This window comes from Danio rerio, chromosome 2, assembly GCF_049306965.1.
Source record: "Danio rerio strain Tuebingen ecotype United States chromosome 2, GRCz12tu, whole genome shotgun sequence".
Lineage (NCBI taxonomy): Eukaryota > Metazoa > Chordata > Actinopteri > Cypriniformes > Danionidae > Danio > Danio rerio.
In genome coordinates, this window is record NC_133177.1 from 51,275,241 (window position 1) to 51,299,686 (window position 24,446).

General features: G+C 37.1%; 1 protein-coding gene and 1 long non-coding RNA gene across 9 annotated transcripts in view; one reads left to right on the forward strand and one right to left on the reverse strand.

The window, feature by feature from the left end:
- The window catches only part of LOC141378861 (uncharacterized), a 70,995-nt gene that overhangs the window by 27,651 nt on the left and 18,898 nt on the right, over nucleotides 1-24,446 (forward strand). The window lies entirely within an intron of this gene.
- The window catches only part of LOC141378791 (uncharacterized), a 64,077-nt gene that overhangs the window by 8,057 nt on the left and 31,574 nt on the right, over nucleotides 1-24,446 (reverse strand). For 2 of the 6 annotated variants that reach the window (XM_073930182.1, XM_073930184.1), the window contains 2 exons: nucleotides 9,530-9,569; nucleotides 6,110-6,206 (listed from right to left, as the gene is read on the reverse strand). In XM_073930182.1, the coding sequence (XP_073786283.1) occupies nucleotides 6,110-6,203 (94 nt within the window). In that variant the 5' untranslated portion in view covers nucleotides 6,204-6,206; nucleotides 9,530-9,569. Of the gene's footprint in view, nucleotides 1-6,109; nucleotides 6,207-6,607; nucleotides 6,895-9,529; nucleotides 9,570-24,446 lie in introns of those variants that run through there. The other 4 variants (XM_073930191.1, XM_073930196.1, XM_073930175.1 and 1 more) reach the window with 3 other exon arrangements.

A 24,446-nucleotide genomic window follows, 5' to 3' on the forward strand; every position in this document is an offset into this window, starting at 1 on the left:
ACACTAAAAACAAAGCGGCAGTTATTTCAAACGGCGGCGGTATATGATGCGGCGGTAATAGCCAGTTTGAACTCTCACCGAGAGTATAGTTTTACCGAGTCATGCAACTACGGTAATTTTGAAAAAAATTGCTATTGCGGTATGACGGTATACAATACCGTTACATCCCTAATATATATATATATATGGCTGATTCCAGCGTTATGGACGTGACATTTGCAGAAAAAAAATGAAACGTTTATACTCGGAGAATGTATATGTTAACAGAATATTGAAATATCTGTTTATATTTTTATTACCCCTTAACCATGGAGTTTAGGCATCAAAAAATATCAGTCTATGCAAGTGTTTTATATTTAAAATGACGGCAAAATGAATGCGTTACGGACGTGACAAAAAAAAGACATGAGTTTTGAGAGTTGACATACTTGGTTAAAATTCTGTGAATAAAAATGCAGAAGCCAAAAATATTTATAACAGTCAAAAGCATAAGGGTTGGCTCTGCATGGGACATTTATAATTCATTTTATTTAGTTTTTCATTTTTGCATTAATGAGGGAAAACTATCGTTACGGACGTGACTTGTCTTCGTTACGGACGTGACTGCTCTGAAATTGACAGTTGACACATTATGAAAATCAGATAAATGCTTTCAAAACTTGACAAAAGACCTATTTGTGGATATCTGTTGGGTGTGTAAACCAATAAACTTTAACCTCTGAGACATCTGAATGGTAAGGTTGCACAATTAATCAAACTTAAATAGATATCACCTTGTTATTTTTAATTCGTATTATGGCATGTGTGTTGTTAAAGGTTAACGCACGTTCGAATGTTCAAAACTCAATTCGGAAACAGTGGTGCATGCTAACATGGTGCTTTTATTCTCTGATTAATATAGAATTGATAATAAACAAAATCAGCTATAATATGCTTATCGGGCTCCTTTCCAGACAAACTTGAATTGAATCATTGCCCGACTGTTAGTGCGCAAGACCGTGTCTACGTGGCGAATATTCAAAATCTAGTTGTGTCACAGTTATGGCAATATTATATTTGACAAAGTTTATTTTAGTTTATTCTAGTTAATGTGTTAGTCGATTGAATAAATAGCTTAATTTGTCCACTCGCGCTTGCTTTCTTTTTCTCGTTGGCAGTCACTTCAGGACAGGTTGAAAAAATTTAAACAGAGGACCAGGATGAGAGAGAAAACTTTATTATGAAAGGTTTTGTGAAAAATAGCCATTAATTGCAGGCATGTACGATGGATGACTATAATGTTTATATTTTTAGGCTATAGTTTATAACCGATTGTGTAAAATATTGAATGACATTACAGCTGCAGGTGCTATCGATTTACTAACAAATTAAATACTCCTATAAATGTAGTTAAAGCTTAGATCAATATCAAGATTTATTCTTATTTTGCCGCCTGTAAAATAATTTTAATAAGCACTCAAGCACATTTGCCGGGTGCTTGAAATCTTTGAAAATGTTTTCATTTTAATGTAGGCTATAGCCTATTTTCCAGCTTTGAAAGTGCTTAGATTTTGGATAAAGGGCTTGGAAAATTAATGTTGTCGCTATGATAATTTATCTTTATAAATAGTTATTTAATTAATAAAATAAAAAACATATTTATGCTCTGCATGAAATGAAAACTCCGCTGTGGCCTGTGCAAGTGCCTGCAGCCTGACCCACGGCGTGCGCATTTTGAGCAATGGGAAAAGACCAAATGCATGGTTATTGATTTTGCGCCCTGCATGCGCGCCTTGCGTTTTGCCATTGCCCGCTTTGTGAGCTCCAGAGGAAAAGCATGTTACCTCAGTGGCGTCATTCTTCAATCAAATGAAAGCAGAGGCGGGGTTTCCTTTGAGGTGACAAAGTGTGTTGTCAAGATATGGCGAACTTTTTAATAACGGAGTAGGGACTTGTGGTCGCTCTTTTAAGTCATCCAAAGTTGTATGACTTTACAAATCTTGAATTTCATAATATTATTTTAAAAATTAAATTATGACAACATTGACAGCAACACTCGCGCACAATAGACCAGCTGATTTAGTTGTTACCAATAGTGACATACAAAAGAGCACCGTGCTCCTTTTTTTTCTTGTCAATATAAAATGCATTGCGGAGCACCTCACGTCTCTGGAATGAAAAAGCGCGTACGTTGTGACCGGCCTCTATGAGCAACACATATTTGTTAACTCGCAGAACAGTAACACGTGCAAACACGTGCTTACAGATGTATTTTGCCAAAGAAGCAAAATGAAAGAAGGATATTCTGGCCACAGTTTGACACAGGAGCTGACGAACCAGCGCTGATGCTGGTCGTCTGTGCAGCCTGGAGCCGCGTCATAAACTCAACTAGGTATATTGATGATTTAGTGCAGACTAACCAACAAACCAATTTTTTTTCCATTTGGAAAATAATAGTTATTATTAGTTCTTATATACATTTTTAAATAGCCTACATAGCCTAATCTACAAATCAAACAAAGCCAAATATTTTAGGATAACTTCGCACCAAACTGATGCTTTCATTTTACAGCTTATAAAACATGTATGCAAATTAATACAGTATCACATGTAAATAACAAAATTGTTATATCCTTAGCCTATATTTAACAAAAAGTATAGGTTTAAAGCCTTATGGTTCATTGTCATTATCTTTCACTATACTCAGCGCGCGCGCACATGAACCGCAAGTAAGACAGAGGAAATAGGCTAATAAGTCATAATTAAGACATATTCTTTAAACTAATGACTTTTATTAAAAATGTTGACAGGTTTTGTAATATTATAACATCGGAGCTTTAATTGAATGCATTTTTTCCGTAAAGCAATTTATTTGAGCTATAGCCTAATATTTTTTAATTGACGGAAGAAAAAAACACGATTGGACAAACAGTCTATGCCGATTCTTAAAAAGCATTTAGTCAATGTTTTCGTTTTGTAATTCTAATTTGTCATTTAAGTAAAAAGGTTTAGAGCAGGATTTATTTTATTATTTTTGTTTGTTTATTCAGTTTTTCTGTGCTGCTAAAAACACTGCAGGTGCGTGAAGATGCTCCTTCTGTATGCTGTTTGCATGTTAAAATAACCTAAATCAGTATTTTAAAATGCAATATTTAATGTGTCAGACAAAATAGGCACGTCAATTTTTTTTATTAAATAATATTTTGATATTAATCTGTTAACGGTTAATATCGCTTAACGAGCGGTTGTTGATTGGCAAAATGAATCGACATCAGCATTCCTAGTTTGGCATAAATTGTATCTTAACTATTTGATCTATTATTTGACGGTCAGTCAGTTACCCTATCTACAAAAGAAACAGTGCTTCAACACAAGGTGCTGCATCGCCAAAACACCAAGATTATGCGCCAAGATTATGGCATGTAAAACGTTGTTCTCTTTATTAAACATTTATTTTTGAAATGTTACTAAAATGGTTTATAGCTAACTAAAATGTTCAGTTCTTGATATAACATATGGATGTTATGTAATGTAAGTCAGTAATTGTAATGCAGCATCATAATGAACAAATGCGCTAGTCATTGGCTTATATTAATAAGGAGTTCAAAAATGGTCACGTCCGTAACGCAAAATTGTAGTTGTTTAAAGCAAAGACCTGAGATGAATTGGCGATCATAATTAGTATGGACATATTTTGGCTTTGTATACAAAGTTTCATTTTATTTGTTATAATATTTATTCCACAATATAAACTTTTTCATTAAATCGTTACGGACGTGACACGTGACCGAAGCTGCGTGATGTCTTAAATATGTAGCTCATAAATCAAAAGGGCAGTAATGTTATGAAAAAGTAAGGATAATTATTTATACTACAGACTCCAATCCTTCTGCAGAATGATTACTGTTAACATAAAGCATGGAAAAGGTGAGTCTTTAATCCCTTTTTCTAAAGCACGAAATGTGGTTGGATTATAATGAAATTTACCATTGGCACAATCCTCATATTTCATGGATAAACAAACCAATTTCCTTAAAAATTCAACAAGAGCACATCATTACAATAAAATATAGACCTTAATGAGCAAATTTAAATAGGTTTTGTTATTTTGGTCAAAAGTTTATTTTTTTATGATAAGGTTGACATTTTCATGGAATTGACCATATATATATATATATATATATATATATATATATATATATATATATATATATATATATATATATATATATATATATATTGCTTGTTAGTTTGATTACTGTTGATTTCAAATACAATAAATATGTTTGTATAAAACTTGTAGTAACGGTGCTTATAATTTGGTATAATTTGGTGCGACTAAATTTTGGCTTATGTGCCTAAATTCTTAAGGTTCGGAGCACTGGTGCTACCAAGAAAAAAGGTTAATTTCGAGCCCTGATGTGTGTGTGTGTGTGTGTGTGTGTGTGTGTGTGCGTGCGTGTGTGCGTGCGTGCGTGCGTGCCTGCCTGCGTGCGTGCGTGCGTGTGTGTGTGTGTGTGTGTGTGTACTGCTTTATAAACGCAGTGATGTTTTATAAACAAAGTTCAATTAAAATATATTCAAATCATTAAGATATCAGCAAATGAATGAACATCATTCAGTATTTAATAACCATGGATCATGTTAGGCCTGTTTTTAAATCATAGTAATGTTCAAATATTTTAGACTAATTTATTTAGAATCCATAATTGCTAAAAAACGAAAACTAAGAAATTCAGTATCACAATTAGGTCAGCTTACCTTAAGAATTATATTGGTTTAATAAAATACATAAGAGTTGTAAAGGTTGCTCTACTCTAAAATGATATTCTAACAGTCAGGACTTAAAATCACTTGCTCATCCTAATCATTTCAGCAAATTCAGAGATCGACTGATAACTGCATAATTCATATTTTATAAATGTAGATTTAATAAAACTTTTCAGTACTGATCAACAAAAATACATAAGATGTGATGAGTGCATAAAAGCTCAACAATATATTTTCTTTCACACTTTCTCTTAATTTTTGTCATTTTTAGATAACCTTAATAATAATAATAAAAAAAAAATTATATATAAATGTCTCTTTCTCTGCTGCATTCATAGCTGTGGCAGTGCAGGAAACTAATTACAAATTACTGAGACCAAATTTATTAAAGCTTATTAATCCCGCTTCATTCAAGTTCAATTTGATAATATTTGATTGTTTAAAATATTATAACACCAAAACTGTATCTAGCATATAACATGCACGTTTGAGCTTTTGTTTTTACATCATATTGTCTATTGACATCGATCTGTTGTCTTAATCTTAATTTGTAAAAGACAAATAATGCACTCACCTGTCGATCTTTAAATTTGTGGAAAAGATCAGGATGAGCAAGTGACAAATGCTTGACATGATTTGATGTGCGTCCTGAGGTAAATTTAACAGTTTGTAGCAACGGTTCCATACATGTGCATAGAGTTAGTTCATTCACCTTTATCATCTGTTTTATATGTGATATGTTGCCAGTTTCACTTTTAATATCGTCATCATTTAATAGTTTCGGGCACATTGATGGAGTTTCTTCTGTTTAATGATCCATCACATTGTTCTGTTGAGAAGTTTACTGGTTTCAGAAGCAAATTAGGGAGCACTGCGGCCTATTAGTGAACTTCGGACTAATGTGTCAAATTATGATGTAAAACCATTTGAAATATTATAAGTACCGGTACCGGTATACTGCACAGCACAACTGTAGAATAGCCACTTAGTCTTCCAGTTGGCAGATAATGTGTAGTGTTGGTATTTGGGTGTTGTTGTGTACATTTTAATATCTTTATTAAAAAAATTCCTAAACAAAGAAATGTGGGCCAAACCAGTTCAGAACCACTGTTATATGCTATGATGACATAATAAATGAAATATCTGTAAAATGCAAAACTAATATTGATCATCCTTTGTAAGATAAGTTTCATGCACCAAAAACTAATCATTTCATAAAAGTAAAAGGTAAAGGTAAATGTTATGTATTGCTCTTAGAATATTTAAATGCCAAAACTGTCATGTGTAGATTTAGTGAAAACTGTCAAAATGTCACCAGATCCTATCTGATATAATGCTGGAAATGGTATTATTATTTTACCTGGAATGAGAAGATCCGTTCGGCAGTCATAAAGCATCCCTAATTGAAAAGGCCGGCCAAGACATGCCAGTTCAATGATCCTACAGTCGGACATCTTCTGAAAGTTGACAAAATAAGCTTTCAGTATGCAGATTTTAAGAATGGAAAAACAAAGTCAAGTAAGAATATAAAATAATTACATTTTAAAAATGTAGTTTAATATTAAATCAAATATTTTGTAATTATTGGTATAATTCTCGATTATAAAATTGGTCTTAAATTTGAATCTTTGTGGTATTAAAAAGGTCTTAAAAAGTCTTAAATATAACTCTTAGAAACTGTTACGATAACCAGCGATCGTTCTCTGGAGATCGCTGGTTTCCACTATACCAGGACTACACTTCCGCATTTCCCAGGACTACATATTCATACATGCACTTCTTCCAAACACGCACGCCTGCTCATTCATTTCGCTTGATTACACTCACCAGGTGAACCTTGTCAGAGACTGATACACACCATACTTAAGCCACTCATGAACTCATCCAGGGGGCCGAGTCTTGTTATCTTTCACAGTAGCATTACAACGCGGTTCCCAGTCTTGTTATCCCGTGTACTGACCGTTAGCCTCTTTGTCTTTGCCTGCCGCCTGCCTTTCTGACCTCTTGCCTGTATTCGACTGTGATTCTGGATGTCCGCTCACCCCTGTTTGCACCCGTGTTGACCACTGCTTGCTTGACCACCAATTAAACCTGCATTTGGATCTTACTTCAGTTGTTTGTGTCACTTCCATTCACAACAGAAACCTGCAGATACCATGTATTTTACAAAGAGGAACAATGATGTCTGAGATGTTTGGAACGACCTGTGAGTAATTAATAAAATAATAAAAAATTTTGGGTGACCCAACACTTTGTTTTTAAAAAACGCTCTTAGAAGTTTTTTTTCTTCTTGACAGAAGTTGACATTGATGACTAGGGGTGCTATGATCAATCAGATGGCGATCTGTATTGGCTGATAATCACACCTCATGACTCAATTGTTATATGATCCTCCTTAAGCAGAAAAAGATCCCGGTGTGCACGCAGGTTATACATCAGCACATGAGAATTTAAAGGATGCGTGGGGGGCTGTGTGTGATTGCTGCACTCCCATCACAGTATCCAAAAGATGTGGCACAACCTCAGTTTATATATAGAGTCTGTACTCTGTTTATAGGGCGTGTGATATTCTTTTTGTTGCAGCAATCGTACATCCTGTGTTTTTAGCTACTGTGACACAAGCAGTGTAATCACTCCTATCTAGTGTCTCATACCATCTAATAACCACTCCTGGAAGCTCTGAGAGCCTCCAGCATATTCATAGAGGTGAGACTCTCAGGGGCTGCGATCCATATAATACCGGTTTGCTTGTCAGGAATGTGTGCTCAAAAACTATTTCATTTCACTAGACTTTCTATATGTGTTGCTATCAATAGTTTGAGATGAGCAAAATTTTTGAATGATCTTGCATGCATTTATGCCTATTTATAAATAAAACTTAAAGTTTTTTGTACTGTTTGGTAATATTGTAAGTTCACTAAAACCTGCCAGGATATACTTGGCAAATGAAATAAAATTACTTAATTTTTTATATTCAAATAAATTGAAAATGGGTGATACGGTGGCCCGGTGATTAGCACTATCGCCTCACAGAAAGAAGGTCACTGGTTCAAACCCTAGCTGGGTCAGTTGGCATTTCTGTGTGGAGTTTGCATGTTCTCCCTGTGTTGAAGTGGGTTTCCTCCGGGTGCTCTGGTTTCTCCCACAATACAAACATATGCGCTATAGGTGAATTGAAGAAACTAAATTGTCCGGGGTGTATGTGTGTGTAAATACGAGAGTGTATTGTTGTTTCCCAATGCTGGGTTGTGGCTAGAAGGGCATCCGCTGTGGCAACACCTGATAAATAAAGGGACTAAGCCAAAGAAAAATTAATTAATGGATGAAATTGAAAATGTAATAATATAACTTGTTGTGATATACTTTTTGCAATAAATAGTAGTTTATTGGCCTGCATTCTTTTAGTAAAGAAGTAATGGATTTATAGGTGCCCATTTGAAATTAAGCATCAGATATGTGCTGCAAAATGTTTCTTCCTTGATAAATGTTTTTTGTTGTTTTCTGTAAAGCTTCTACAGTCCATGGCATGTCCTCACTAAAAGTTTTTAACAGACGCGTTTAAGGGATAATGTGAAACATAAGTGATTTATTCTCTTATCTAAGGAGAAATGTCCACTTGAAGGTTAAGATGGCTCAGTTATAAAAAGCTTGAAGGATCTGTACTCTGTATCGGCTGCAAAATTCCTGTTGGGAGCATCTCTATACTGACGACCAGTTTGAGAAGATATTGATGAAGGAATTCAAGCAATGGAATAATACATAACACATATACTTTGAATTTTTAAGCAATTTTTTATATTTGAAAAAAAGTGGAATTAAAAGGCAAATATGCTGTTTATTATTCTATTTTGCTTTTTTGATGTTATTATTTATTTTTGTAATTTCTTTTGGATTTTGACAATTGGATTTTGCGAATTATACATTGACTGTTGTGGGAATCAGCTTTTTTCAGTAGTTAGTGTAATAAATATGCATGCTTCAGTAAACCAATTTCATATATTTTATTCAATTACATCTCATTGGTTAATCAAGCTTATTTAAGTTTTCTGTGTTTTCATGGGTACTAAGTTGATTTAGACCTATACGATGACCTATACGGTAAAAAAAGAAGAAAATGTCTGATTTTGCCAAACTTTAAGAATTGTGCATACTTGCAGCAATAAACGCATGATCAAGAAAGATTTTGTTGTTTATCCTCCATGTGCAAGCATAGGCATCTATTAAAATACATGTGAGACTAATTGTACTTTTAGGCATTATGTTGATAAAAATACCTATATTAAAAGAAAAGTGTCTTTTGAAGATTTAATGTATCCATCGGTTGTCTAGATCAGCTGGTGTTCAAACAGCTGACTAAATATTTGCTGAATGAGCATACTGGGTGCGATCATGAATTCACAATGCTTTGAATATATTATAGGAGTAGTCAAACGTATATTTATATTATCTTTATTTGTATTATTATTTAAGACACTGATCAAGCTCTGCAAATCTCCACACATCTTGTTTTGATGTCCTTCAGGGGGATCAGGGTTAATTAGGGGGTCAAACTTCTGCATCCTAATAATTTGCATCCTGGTTTTGAATTTTTTGGCAGTGTATTTAAGGTCAAAAGTTTCAGAACAACTCATTTACAACAGCCACCAAGCTGGCCAAAGTGCTTTGTCAAGTTTATCTGACCAGGGAAAACGCACAAAATTAAAAGTGACAAAATGAAAAGGAAAAAATGAAAATGTTTTCTAAATAAAATTTGGCAGAATTCAAGAAAACATCTACTTACTGTAATGGAATTTCCTGTAACAGAATTTGTGTAGAAACACCTGAAAAAAAACAAAATGAACCAATAAAATACTGTATATAGGCTATTGAGCAATCATTGAACAATTATAGAGACATAATAGCCCCTTTCACACAGTGATACCGGAAAATATCCGGAAAATTTACGGAACGACTTTACCGGTATGTTCTAAAAAGCGCTGTTCACACAGGCGAGGACGTTACGGAAATTTTCCGGAAAAGAGCATTCACACATCCATTCCAAAATACCGGTAAATTCTGACATCATTCACCACAAATGAGCTTTAAACGGCTGCGCTTGTATTTGTAAACATTTGACTAAATTACAAACTCTTTTGATGATCAATATTGTAAACAACTTTCACAGGATCATATTCGCATGTCGAGATGTTCATAATATGTGCGTGTGCTGCCGCTCACAGGCTGTTTCATGGGCACACGCAAAGCTTGAAGGTAAACAAACAACGGCTTATAAGCATCTTATCGATGATTATTTGCACAGTTGGCATTAAGGAGAACATATAAACGTTATCTGACTAACTTCTAGCAGTTAAATGCGTCTGGAAAAATATTCAAAGGCTTTTATTCTCACAAACCGCGCGGACGTAAATGCGTCTGACTGTTGTGATTGGCTAAAGCAGAAGTCTTACGTCAGCACGTTCTAGACGTGCACGCGCTTATTCCGGAAATATTCCTTCTGCGTTCACTAGGGTTGTAACGGTATGAATTTTTCACGGTATGATAATCGTCTAAAACAATACCACGGTTTGACGGTTTCGCGGTATACGGTATGTTACAAATGTTACAAAATAATAGAACAGTGAAGCAAATTTGACTTTTTCCAAATAATATATTTTTAGTTACTATAAACAACACCACTTACAATGAACAAATAAAAATAAGAAAATAATAAATAATGTGTCAAAGTCCAAATAAAGTCCAAATAAACATGGTGCAAATCCTCAGTAAAAAATAGATATAAATATTTACTATACTATAAATAGTTACATAACGAAACTAGATTCAATATGGAACATCCTTAGGTTTTATGTGCCAGCATGGATATGGTTGTCTATGGATATGGATATGGTTGTCTGCAATGCAGACAAACAGCTGCATCTTCATTTGCGTCTTTTGAAAACAGCAAGAGCAGAAGTTTGTCTTTGCTGTGTCACTGTTTTGTCATGTTTCTGTGCTGCTGTGCATGCAAAAGTACTTAGTATGAGAATTATTTCATGCAAAACTTTTTTTTTTTGCGTTTTATTTAGCCGCGCATAAATGTATGCCTATCTCTCATTCCGTGTTGTTCAAAAAGCTTGGTCCACTAACAAAAGCGAAACCTATGCTTATTGGTTGTGATATAGCGAGTTTGAACCAATCTGGGCATGGAGGAGGGACAATGCATCGATGTATCTTGTCTGATTTGTCCGGAGACACAGTGACGAGCATTTCTTTGTCAAATCAGCGTTGTCAAATGTTGATGATGTAACCGCACTGATTCCGGAGCCTCTGAAAGTCCGCGAATGTTATGTGATACAGCACTGGAAAGCTGAGATTCTCTTCTTTATGCCAATCTTTGAATTGTATGAATCGGATCAGCGGATCAAAAGTTATTAAACATTTAAGAGCAATAACGTTACTTATTTTTAGCCGCGGGCGGCTGTCTCGGTCTTTAAGGGTTAAAACCGTTGATATGCAATTGTTCATGGTATGATAATCGTGCACGTTCAAATCGTGGTAAACCGTCATACCGGTATATTGTTACAACCCTAGCGTTCACACAGCGCGGCATTCCGGCAAATTGCCGGTAATGTTACAACTTCTCTTTCCGGAAAATAGCCAGAACGAATTTACCGGTATTTTCAAAAAGGACCTGTTCACACATACAACCTTTCCGGAAAATTGCCGGTAATTTTCCGGAAAGGTCTGTATGTGTGAAAGGGGCTAATGGCTTCATGCATGTTTGGGTTTTGGGTTTTCTTGGCCAACAGGTAGGGATGTGATCGGGGAAAATCAGCAGGTGATCGACACTCAGCAATATTAATGTATTATAAATATATATTTATATTCATACAGTTAGGTCCATAAATATTGGGACATTGACACATTTTTGGCTTTATACACCAACACAATGGATTTGAAATGAACAACCAAGATGTGCTTTAACTGCAGACTGTCAGCTTTAATTTAAGGGTATTTACATCCAAAGGTGAACAATGTAAGAATTACAACAGTTTGCATATGTGCCTCCCACTTGTTAAGGGACCAAAAGTAATTGGAAAATTGGCTTCTAAGCTGTGCCATGGTCAGGTGTGTGTGATTCCCTCATTATTTCAATTACAATGAGCAGATAAAAGGTCAGGAGTTTCTTTTAAGTGTGCTACTTGCATTTGGAATCTGTCAACATTCAAAATGAGATCCAAAGAGCTGTCACAATCAGTTAAGCGAACCATCATTAGGCTGAAAAAACAAAACAAACCAACCTGAGAGATATCAAAAACATTATGTGTGGCCAAAACTACTGTTTGAAACATTCTTAAAAAGAAAGAAAACACCAGTGAGCTCAGCAACCCCATGGACCCGCTAGACCATGGAAAACAACTGTGGTGAACGACTGAAGAATTCTTTCTCTGGTGAAGAAAACACCCTTCACAACAGTTGGCCAGATCAAGAACACTTTCCAGGAGGTAGGTGTATGTGTGTCAATGTTAACAATCAAGAAAAGACTACACCAGAGTGAGGGTTCACCACAAGATGTAAACTATTGTTGGGTCTCAAAATCAGAAAGGCAAGATTAGAGTTCTGAAAAAGCCTTCACAGTTTTAGACCAACACCTTACGGACAGATGAGACCAAGATCAACTTGTACCAGAGTGATAGAAAGAGAAGAGTAAGTAGAAGGAAAGGAGCTGCTCATGATCCTAAGCAGTAAAGCATGGTGGTGGCAGTGACATGACGTGGGCATGTATGGCTGTCAATGGAACTGGTTCTCTTGTATTTATAGATGATGTGACTGCTGACAAAAGCAGCAGGATGAATTCTGAAGTGTTTCAGGCAATATTTTCTGCTTGTATTAGGCCAAATGTTTCAGAATTCATTGGATGGCACTTCAAAGTGCAGATGGAGAATGACCTAAATCCTACTGCAAAAGCAACCAAAGAGTTTTGAAGGAAAATAAGTGGAATGTTATGCAATGGCCAAGTCAGTCACCTGACCTGAATTCGGTTGAGCTTGCATTTCACTTGCTAAAGACAAAACTGAAGGGAAAATGCCTCAAGAACAAGCAGGAACTTAGGACGGTTGCTGTAGAGGCCTGGCAGAGCACCACCAGGAATGAAACACAGCATCTGGATATGCATTCCGGACGTCAGGTTGTAATTGACTGCAAAGGATTTGCAGTCAAGTCTTAAAAAGTGAAAGTTTGATTTATGATTATTACTCTGTCCAATTACTTTTGGACCCATAACAAGTAAGAGGCACATATGCAAACTGTTGTATTTCCTACTCTATTCATCTAATTTGGATGTAAATACCCTCAAAATTAAAGCTGACAGTCTGCAGTCAAAGCACATATTCATGTATTCATATATATATATATATATATATATATATATATATATATATATATATATATATATATATACACACACACACACACACACACACACACACACACACATATATATATATATATATATATATTTATAACTACTTAAACAATGCAAGAAAGAGGCTCACTTAAAAGCAAATGACAAATAAATATCTAGCATGCCAAATTTCTGGACCAGTTTGGCCAAATCACATGTTTCATGTGAAGAGAATTGCCATTATGCTCACATGGTCAACGAAATGTCTGTGATTAACAATGATTATCACTTCACACTCTTCACTAAGTGCTTACAGTGAAATTCCACTGGCATGTTGCAAGTGCAGCAGAGCAAGTGTTTTCAATTCATTTGATTCAATTCAATTTGTGTTTAACATTCACTCGGTTTATTTTCATTGGAATCTATGAGGGCAGCAGAAAGAGTGAGCTTTTTTAATTTATATAAAAGCTTTAACATTTGTGCAGTGGATTATGGGTCTGAAAGCAGTGCAGAGAAAGCGTTGAGCATCCGAGAGCAACAGATTGGTCGGGCATTTATTGACTTTATACAAAGGTCAATGCGAAAAAGGCAATAACCAATTGCTCTTAAAAGTAGGCAAATGTTAGCAGGACTGGTGGATTAAAGAGATCCATATTGTAATAAAAATTTCCCATACTTCAAGGCCATGTATGTTATTGTGATTATTCATTTATACAGGTTACAAAGGTGCGTTAGAAAGCTAAATCTATAAGCTGAACCATGGAGATATATGAACAGTCCCCTGACGGATCAACTGATAGACACTGCTTTTAAATGCTCTCATTTACTTTGTCAGAGCTATAAATAAACAACATAGGAAGGCAGCAACTTTTAAAATTATAAACATGTTTTACTCACCTCCAACTCTCTCTGTAGAACACAATTCCTGCTGCCCATGTTTGCTGATCCATTCTTTCACCCAATTTCTTAGTTTTTTTTTCGTTGTTGTTTTATGGTTTTTCAGAACAATGACAGTTGTCAGGTCATGTAGTGCATGAAGCCGCTTGTGCATTATTTAAGTGCTGTGTAGTGTGAACATCACCATGACTTAAAGACAGACAATAAAGTCATGTGGTCTGAACAACACAGTGATCGTCCATGGTTTAAGGTAGAGGTCTGCATTCCCGCGGGCGCCGCAGGACCCGACCAGATTTCTGCGGAGCGGGAATAAATTTCCGAATAAATCGCGGGAGCTGTTGGTAACGGGTTTAATTTGGGACGGGAGCGGGCTGTCTAGCAATATCGCGGATATTGCTATGCGAATGAGAGAGAGCGAGAGCGAGCTTTGCCTGTGTGTGTGCTTAGTGCTTGTGTGTGTGTATGTTAGTGTGCGCGTGTGAATGAGAGAGAAAGAGAGCTTTCCCAGATAGCAAAATACACTCAGGCCAGTTCCGGCTAGATTCTCGCCTACCGGAGACCTACCACTCTGCCCGGCTCCGGCTGCCAGACTCCGGATGCTTGTGAACTCACAGATGCGGCGGCCGTAAGCGAGCCGACGCTGCCGCATCCGCGCCGGAATCAGTATTTATATACCTTTATATAAAACCTTTTGGTATTACATTGATACTTGATACATGGTATTACAAGCCTTTGAGTTGATATAACAGCAAACGCCTGTGTGTCTGCTTGGTGCTTGTGTGTGTGTTAGTGCGCGCGCGCGTATGAGAGAGAGAGATTTGTCTGTGTGTGTGTGCTTGGTGCTGTCTGCTGTGTGTGTGTGTTTATACAGACAGCTTGGCTGTCTGGACTGTATAGCTGGGGGATTTTCGTTTTTGTTCTCCCCCGCTCTTTAGCGGGATCGGGCGCGGCGGCCAGAAAACGGGGCGGGTTGGGCAGCGGGACAATAAATTCTTAATATAAGCGGGAGCGGTCGGGTTCGGGCTAAAACCTGGCGGGTGCGGGCAGGAGCGGGATTCAAAATTCTCTAGTTTAAGGTTGTGTATTATGAACTTGGATTGTTTACAGGGTGGGTCTCCATGCCACAAGTAACAGATTTACACGTACAAATATTGTATACATCTCTGTCAGGCGGTTAGCCAAGATTATGTGCTTTAAGTATAATAGTGAGGATATAGACTTCTTATATAGACCCTTGTGAGTCATTGCATGTCTTATGCTAACTTCACACTGCATGATTTTATCCCCACTTTTCACTCGCGGATAGGTTTTGTGAAATCACTGACATGCCTGAAATTCGAAACAAATTGATGCTTGTTCTATCAAGTGACAGTCAAGGAGTGTGAAATACCAGAAAAACACAATTAAAAACTATCACTGATATTGCGCAGAGGCCTGTGAAATATTTGTCATGCTATATATTTGGTTGTGTCAGCGATTCAAAATCTTGCTGTGTGAAAAGAGTTCTGACTGAAAAACCCATCGCCATTGACCTACAGCCATTAGCCGCATTTCCACTGATGGACCAATGCGAGCCAGGGCTTTTATCTGGCTGGGCCAATCGCCCGGGAGGTTGAGCAGTGCGGCCAAAATCATGTCGCTTTTCCATTGTCGGAGCAAATGCTAGCTAGGGCTTTTATCTGACTGGGCCAATCGCTCGGGAGGTTGAGCAGTAAGGCCGAAGTCACGTCGCGTTTCCACTGTCAGACAAATGCGAGCCAGGGCTTTTATCTGGCCGGGCCAATTGCTCGGGAGGTTGAGCCGTGAGGCCAAAATCATGTCGCATTTACACTTTCAGACCAATGTGAGCCAGTGCTTTTATCTGCCCAGGCCAATTGCCCGGGATGTTGAGCAGTGAGGCCAAAATCATGTCGCGTTTCCACTTTCGGACCAATGTGTGCCAGGGCTTTTATCTGGCCAGGCCAATCACCCGGGAAGTTGAGCAGTGAGGCCGAAATCATGACGCGTTTCCACTGTCAGGCCAACAACTCACAGTGCGGCACGAGCACCCGGACCCCAGAACGCCCCACGAATCAATCAAGTTCAGCGGGAATCAGGCAAATCACGAAACGATTAAAATGAAGACAACCGAAACTAACAAATGACATGTTACTGTACAGCATTACATCATATGTCTATATGTATAGGCCTTTGTATTTTCATACAAAACCTACAGTTGAACTACAGTTGGTATCATACATCGAGTGGTCTCGCCACTAACGGAGGAATGATGCATCGCACCATTCATAATATAAAACCACAGTTTATCAGTTAATAACTCCGTATAACACTTTTTTTTTGTAACATCCCTGCTTCAGTAAACGTTGTCAAACAATCAGCCTAAATGCTCTGGAGAGACCTAAACACACATTTTTCCCTAGGCTTTATGACACTTATAGAGAGAATAAATTAAGGATGGTTGCACATTAATCGGTTATCTTAAGTAAAGGAAACTGTAAGTGTTTCAGAACATAAGAGCAATTAGTAATATATAGGCTAGCATATATCGTTGCGATTACGTACAGCAGCTTTCCAAAATCTGCATCCGTTTTAAGAAAAGAAATGTAGCTTATACATTTGATAAAAGTAGTGTTAAATAACCTATTTCAGAATGGCTTATCTAGACTGATTCTCCCCAAAGCATAATTATGATTTATAATATCAAACATTCTTCTGATAAAGCTCTATATATATTTTTTTTTATTTTACCATGTCATATAAAGCATGAACAATTGTTTGAGGACATAGAACAAATTTTTCACGTGCAGTTTTTGCCAATCTGTTTATAAAGCAGTGCAGGGTTGGATGACAGAAAATAAGATTTCTTAGTTTCTGATGTTTTTTACTCACCCAAAAATGCTCTGTTTGCGCGATTTGATTAATATCATCGCATTCAAATACTTTATTAACAGGGCTTGACAACTTTTTTGATCACCAGCCACTGTCGCTAGTAGATTTCCAACATTACTAGCCACTCGCAATTTTCACAAGCCACAGTTGTATTGTTGGGAAGAATATATTTTATACACATAAATGACTTTGACATGCTAAAATTACTTGATTTAGAGTTTGCGTTATCTCCACATGCCTTCTCATTCATTTCACTTTTGTGTGTTGTGTATGAGCTTAATAATCATGAGCAAATGGGTCATGGTTTTATAGTATTACAATTAGTTTTTATTTCTCATAATTTTCAGCGCTCAAAATGAAGGATTTACCTAATTGATCTCTGACCACACCAAACATAAAACAATTAATTATTTCTTAACCACACTTTTTAAATGTGTCAAAACAAGCTAAATATAGCTGAACACTATACTTTTTATTTAACAAAACATATGCACAGTAATCTGTCCTGGCTAAAGGTCCCAGATCACCAGTTAACTACACATAAATGCACATAAATGTATAATAAATACCCATTAAAGCTATGTTATTGTAAAAAAAAAAAGATAATTTAACCATATTAACGCAAAATCAGGTAAAACTAAAAAAACATACCGTGTGATAATGATAGGATGATCACACCCACACGGTTAACGTTAGACCCAAAAATGTTCAAAGAATAAAGCGAAAGCAACCGGTTTTGCTTCCAAAAAGACAAATCTGAAACTCTTGAAAGCAGCAAGACTGTGGGTCCATGTTCATCACTTTTTGTCTAGTCTAATTGAAAGAGAACCAATCACATCAGTTGTGTTTCTAGGCACAGTTGTTTTTAAGCAAGGAAACCGGAGCGCGCACACGTTTTAAACAGTCGCGCGCATCACCTCAGCTGTTAGTGATCTTCCTCTAATTCGGTATTCACCTGCTCTCTATTGCTCGTGCAAACGCAATTATTTTTGTTAGTTGTATTGCTTCTCAATTCTAAGATCGCCTTTGCATGCATATTGGGATATCCTTATTGTCGAACCTTGCGTTTAAGAATTATTATCCAGGAAAAATTATTTTCAACCAGCCAAAGTGGCTATTATGAGTGTCTGTCTTACCTGCCAGTGCTGAAATCTACCTGCATTTGGCAGGTTGGTGGCTGTTAATGTCAAGCCCTGTTTACAAATAAAATATAATAATAAAACTCCTTCAGTGTTTATGGTCTTTAGAAAAATCTTTTTTTTCTGATAGGCTTTTGTAAAATGAAAGTTCAAAATGGCATGAAAAGGTTTAATGTATTTGTATTGTATATACCTAACTTGTTATAGCTTTTGTTTGTTTTATATTGATTGATTTATTTAATTTGTTCTTATTATATCCGATATTTGTAATTCTTTAAGTGATATCAGTAGCCTATAGCTTTTTTTATCTAGATCTATGACACTACAAAAGTGGACACGTAATTTGTAAAGTTTTATGTTTTTCTGTTATATTAAAAAAAAATTTGGCACATGAACTCGTGCATGATGGAAAACCTAGTGTAATGACAGCGGCACACCATTTTGCACACTCCTCCTCTGGTCTGCTTTGGGCCAAGATATTTGGCGGGCCGAAAAAGGCCGGCCGATAGCCCTGAGAAAGCCCCGCTTTGGCCAGATCAAGCCCCAGAAGTGACTATGGAAACGTGACTGGCCCTGGCCCACACTAGCTCGCTCCCTTTAGGCACAACAGTGGAAATGCGGCTCATGACACCTTGTGGTTCCCAAACAAAACACATGAAGTGTAGCTTATGGCCAATGTCCAGTGAGTGGTATGGTACGGTATGGTTTTATGGCCGTTTCCACTGTCAAAAGGTACCAAAAAGCGAACACTACAGTACCACTTTTTGGGTACCCTTTGCAAAGGGTACCTAGCACAACTAAAGGGTACCAAAAGGTGGAACTAGATAAACAGCTGAACTCTATTGGTTTACAGAAAAACGCCACTAGCGCGTACACAAGCCAGGAGAATGAAAACAAAGCAAGCAATATTTTTAAATACATTACACTGTAATGATACCAATAGTACCCTTATGGTAGGCATGGTACAACAAAAAAGTACAGTTGGCGTCATTCTTGCTCAGAAGTTAACATATTGAAAAGCACTTCATACTAAACAAATGCTTTATATACATAAATACTTGTAATGTGTAAAAGTTCATCACTAACCTTTCTATGAACATGATTTGATTATAACTGAAGATCCATGATAATGAGAAATAGCCTACTGTAACGTCTGTGATTATATAAAATAAAAAAATAAATAAAACATATGAACACATTGAGAGCCTTACAGTCTCTGAAATGTTACCAATTACAAAAAATGCCCAAAACCAACACATGCAACATTAACATCTTGTTAGAAAGTATTTCCATCATTCTGAGTTCTTAATAATCCAAATAGCTATGATAATAAGTAAACATGGCAGGTTGCTCTTGTTTTAGGTTGCTGAAAGTATCATTTGCTCTGTTGTTTTTTCAGGCTTCTCTTTGGTTTTTCTCCACTCTCACGTTTGTCAGTTTCTCACAATGCATGTGAGAAGCATTTCAATAATCATGTGCACGTTATTATCATGAGCTCAAATTCATTATTTCAAACATAGCTGCATGTCAAGTGCACGCAAATAAAGCCAAGTCAAAGTCAGCTTTATTATCAATTCAACCACATGTACAGGACATATAGAGAATCAAAATTACGTTACTCTCAGACCCTAGGTGCCTAAAATATAATATTAATACAAAAAGTAGTTTTAAGAAAGAATATACAATAAATACAATTATAAATAAAATGTAATCTAAAGAATAAAAAAAAGCTCTGTACAATCGCTAGTGACGATTCTCTGTAAACCAGTAGCATTCAGCTGTGTGTCTAGCTCCGACTTTTGGTACCCTTTTGTTGAGCTAGGTACCTTTTGGAAAGGGTACCGAAAAGAGGTATGGTACAGTTAAAGGTGCAGTAGGTGATCTGCCAAAATGTTAATTGCTTAGCATATTATCTTTGGACGGCAGGGAGAGACAGTGATTCAAAGCCACGCCTCCTGAAATTGTGAACGCACAACAGCATCACAACAGCAGACAACCCACTAGTTCATGTCATTTGCCAGTTATTTAGTGTTTGGCCGCAGCGTGCAGGAATTATTTTTATTACTAAGTCATACTTACGTGCTATTTCAGAGCGAATATTTAGAGTACCCGGGTAAACAGTATAGGAAGCCTGTTGTTGTTCAAAAATGACCCAATGTGAATATAAAAGCAACTTCAGCTCAATAAAGCAGGTTAGGCAGAATAGCGCTATTTACTGATGTTTTGTTGTTAAAATAAATAAAATCTCCATTATCAATGCTGTCAAAGGTCCCTTATAAAATTGAAAATAATCACATCAATCTCTCACTGGGAGATTTCAGTGGCTGAACAACACGTCTGTGCAAATAAGCCATTCATAACACAACACAGTCTTACATAAGCTTAACCTGACTAAGATAAAACAGAACATTACCTGTCTAACAGTAATACTTTAGCCATGGTGTCAATGAGGAGATCGCCTTACATCAGTTTTGTCTTCCTAATTATTATTTCAGATCCATAAAGAGAATCACTGCTAGACAGCGATCACCTGTGTTTTCCCCTCTTTGGCTAGGTTAGGCATGTATCAGCAAACTAATAAAGCTCTGATCTTACAGAATAAACTGTGTTCCACCAGATCCTGTATGTCAGAAAGCATTGTTTACTGCTGAACAACTTATTTTATCATGGTAAAATACCACAGAAATCGAATAATAACATTTCAGTCTCATCCCGAAGTTCCGACTTCTATGAGACGTTTAGAAACTGTTAGTCAGAACTGTCAATCACGATGACACGCCCAGCATTACAATACTGTTAAAAACATACTCTTTACACAAATGAAGATCTGCACCTATATCAGCAATGATAACCAGTTCCTTAATTGACCTGAACCATCTTTCGGGACATTTTATTGCAAGTGTATTTAATTTTTTCATTTGGGCTCAAGTCTCATTTATTAACACGGAGGAGGCGGGCTTTATGACTTTTACTGCAGCCAGCCCCCAGGGGGCGATCTAACGGCCGAGAGTTTCACTCAAAAGCAGGCGTGTGGCACACTTGAGTAGAATTTAACTTGAACTAGCGAGGGGGCAGGGCAGGGGTAAAGCTGTTTGATTGACTGATGCCTGACCAATGAACCATGTCAACATCCAACATGGGTGCAAAATAATAATTTGTATGATTATTTTATAATTATTATTTAGTTTTAACAATTTTATTAAAAGATTTTTGTGAATTAGCTTTACAGAAATGTATATACCAGTAAAAGAGCAGCAAAGTTGGTTCATTGGCTAGACCCAACCAATGAAATGGGAAGGTGCAAGTTATTTATCAAATAAAAAAAGATTTATGCAGCTTCTTTTTCTGCTGAGTTTTATTAGAAGTTGGCACACAACTTTTATGTACATTACTGCCATTTACTGGTTAGGAGTGTAGGCCATGATCACATACAAACAGAGAGAGAGAAAAAATTTCTACATATCTTTTATCTGATTTAGTCATTTCCAAATATAGCATTAAAAATTCTATATAATCCTCATCTGGTTTGTTTTATAGCACTTTTATCAAACTAAAATGAATTTTAACTATTTTCAAATTAAAGATAAATACTTTCCTTTCCCTATTGTACCTTGGATATTTCATGACATGCTCCATAGTTTCTTCTTGCCCACAATGATCACATTTTTCTGTCTGAAGTTAACTGTTAAGTCCTGTATGTCCAAATCTAAGTGCAGCTATTATGCTTTCTTCCTTCCTATTTCAGCTTGTTTTTTTTCCTTTATCCACATTTTTTGTATATTAAACAATCGTCTTCTATTTATTTCTTTCTCCATAGTTTTTGCCACCTATTTGCTTGAAAAGTTGCTTGATTAAAACCTTCATCTCACTCTTACTATATTTGACTTCCATGTCTATATTTGACCTTCTTCAGCACATTCATCTGCCAACTCATTTCTTGTTATTCCAATATGAGCTGGAACCCAACAGAACTTAACTTCTAAACCCATAATCTGAATGTGGTATAGTGTTTGCCTTCTTCTATTTCACTTTCATATGTTTTTGCACCATTTAAGGAGTTCACACTTAGTTGATGATTGATAATAAGCACGTTTGGCATACTGTTCTGGGAGAGAGCACTGAGCTGAAGGGCTGAAGGGTGAGAGGGGAGTTTGAGCTCAGGTAAGACACAATAACTCCCCAGCTTGTGAACATGCTGAGCTATAGCTGGCTAAGAGCTTGTCTTAAGATGCTACTTTGGAGAAGACAATTTACTTATGGTGTATGTCTTTGGACGGTGGGAGGAAACCGGGAAACGCCATGCAAGCACGGGGAGAACATGCAAACTCTGCATGGATTTGGTGGGGAAACCAGATATGCATAGTACTTTTTTTAGATGTTTATGAAACCCAAAACATGTTACTGGACAATTAGTATCATCAGTAAAAAGTGGGAGGAGATCTTGGGATTTTCTAAGATGTAAAAATGCCAGGAGGGTTTGGAAGGGGTGTGTGGGAGATGGAAGGTCAAAAATATAAATGGAGTGTCCTTTGTACATTTTTCTGTTTTACTCTGCTTGATAAAGAAAGAAATGGTTTCTTTATCCTGCAAAGTTAGATCGAAGATTGTGGGGTTGATGGTGTAGTTAAAATTTGATGTTATTGTGATTTCGGAGCATCTGAGGAAGCTGTAAAAGGTGTGCATGGCATCGAGGATGTGAGCTGTGTGGATGGACTGATGGCTTAGGGCAGGGGTCTCAAACTCGCGGCCCGCAGGCCATTTGCGGCCCTCAGTGCAATATTTTGTGGCCCGCGCCGACCGCTGTACACTGACAGAATCAACGGAGCGGGAAGAGAGAGCGCTTCCTGGTCCGCTGATTCTATCCGTACACAGCGGTCACTGGCATTCCCCGCCCGCCGTGTAAACAAAGGAGCGGGGATGCCGGTGACGTCACCACGCACCCCGCCCCTTTGTTAGACGCTGTGACGGGCGGGAAGAACCAAGGTAAGCTGTTCCCGCCCCTGCCTGCCACTTAGCTACAGCCTGCATCTTAAGCCTAGTTCACACTACAGGATTTTAAACATCAGCAGATCGCTGTGCTGTTCACACTACATGACTTGACTTTGTGTCTTTTGATCTCTGAGGTGTTCACACTACGCAACACTCTGTGAATGATCCATTAGAGGAGGGGTCCCACACTACATGATCTGACAACAACTCATTCCCCATCAGCTCATTCAAGCTACCAAACCACAGCCAATGAAAATTTGAGGGAGGAGTCGTCAGAAAAAAGCTGAACACTATTGGCTGCTTGTGTGCTGATTACATCACTGACAGCTTTTCAAGCTTTGGAGAAAGCATTTAAAAACATCGTCAAATCAGCTGATTTATCAGTAGATTAATCAATCATCTGCAAGGTTCCAGTGGATAGATAAACAGAGAGTTTTTAATTTTTGTAATTTTATAACTCTTTGAAATAAAACTAACATATTTATAACACCCTGCCGTTTTCTAACTATCAGTGTATTTCTTTCTGACATTGTTATTTTTTTTTATTACAAAACAGTACAGAACTGAGCATTTCTGCCTTAAATTACCATATTGGTCAAAATGACAGCATGCATGTCTGATACTTTTCACTGTGACTTTAAATATGTGTGTATTTTCTTGCCTGGCAACTTCCTGCTAACATAAACAAAACTTTCTGATGGCAAAAACATCAATTTACTTTAGATATCTTTCAAAACAGCATATTCTGTGCTGTTAAAAAGCTCCTGTTTGAAAGTGAAAATGAAAGCCAAGCCTTTAAGTGTTTTAGTATCTTAACTACATATTTATAGGCTGTATTACCAAAAAAATATTATATTTTTAGGGTAATGTGTCATTAAATATGATGCCAGACATTCAAAGCTTAATTTTAATATCTCAATAATAGCTTTGAATGTAAATATGTTGTGACAATATGGCGTTTTGTATGAAAACGATCAGAATGAGCAGTATGGTAATTCTAATAGTTACAGAATTCTAGTTCCACTGTTAATATATCCTCCTCTCATGTCTGTGCTAACGCAAAATGAAGCGAGTGCACCGATGCCCATTCTGACCTTTCACAGATGTTTCTGCTGAGCTCCTGAACACACAGGCACGCGGCTCATGCTGATATGCTCTCTCATTGGCTGTAGCTCGTCACTACATCTGACCACACGTGGGGTTGAGTCGGCCGACTGCTCTGGAATATTTAGCATGCTGAATGTTGGATTTCCGTCTGCGAGGTGTCGGCGACGCGTCAGCGAGCCTCGTTGATGCGTTGCTCAGTAGTTCACACATAAAGAGCGGCGAGCGGCGTGCACCCGCAGATTTCTTCCCGATCACAGCCCGATCTGTCGGCGAGCTCGTTAACTTCCAAATCG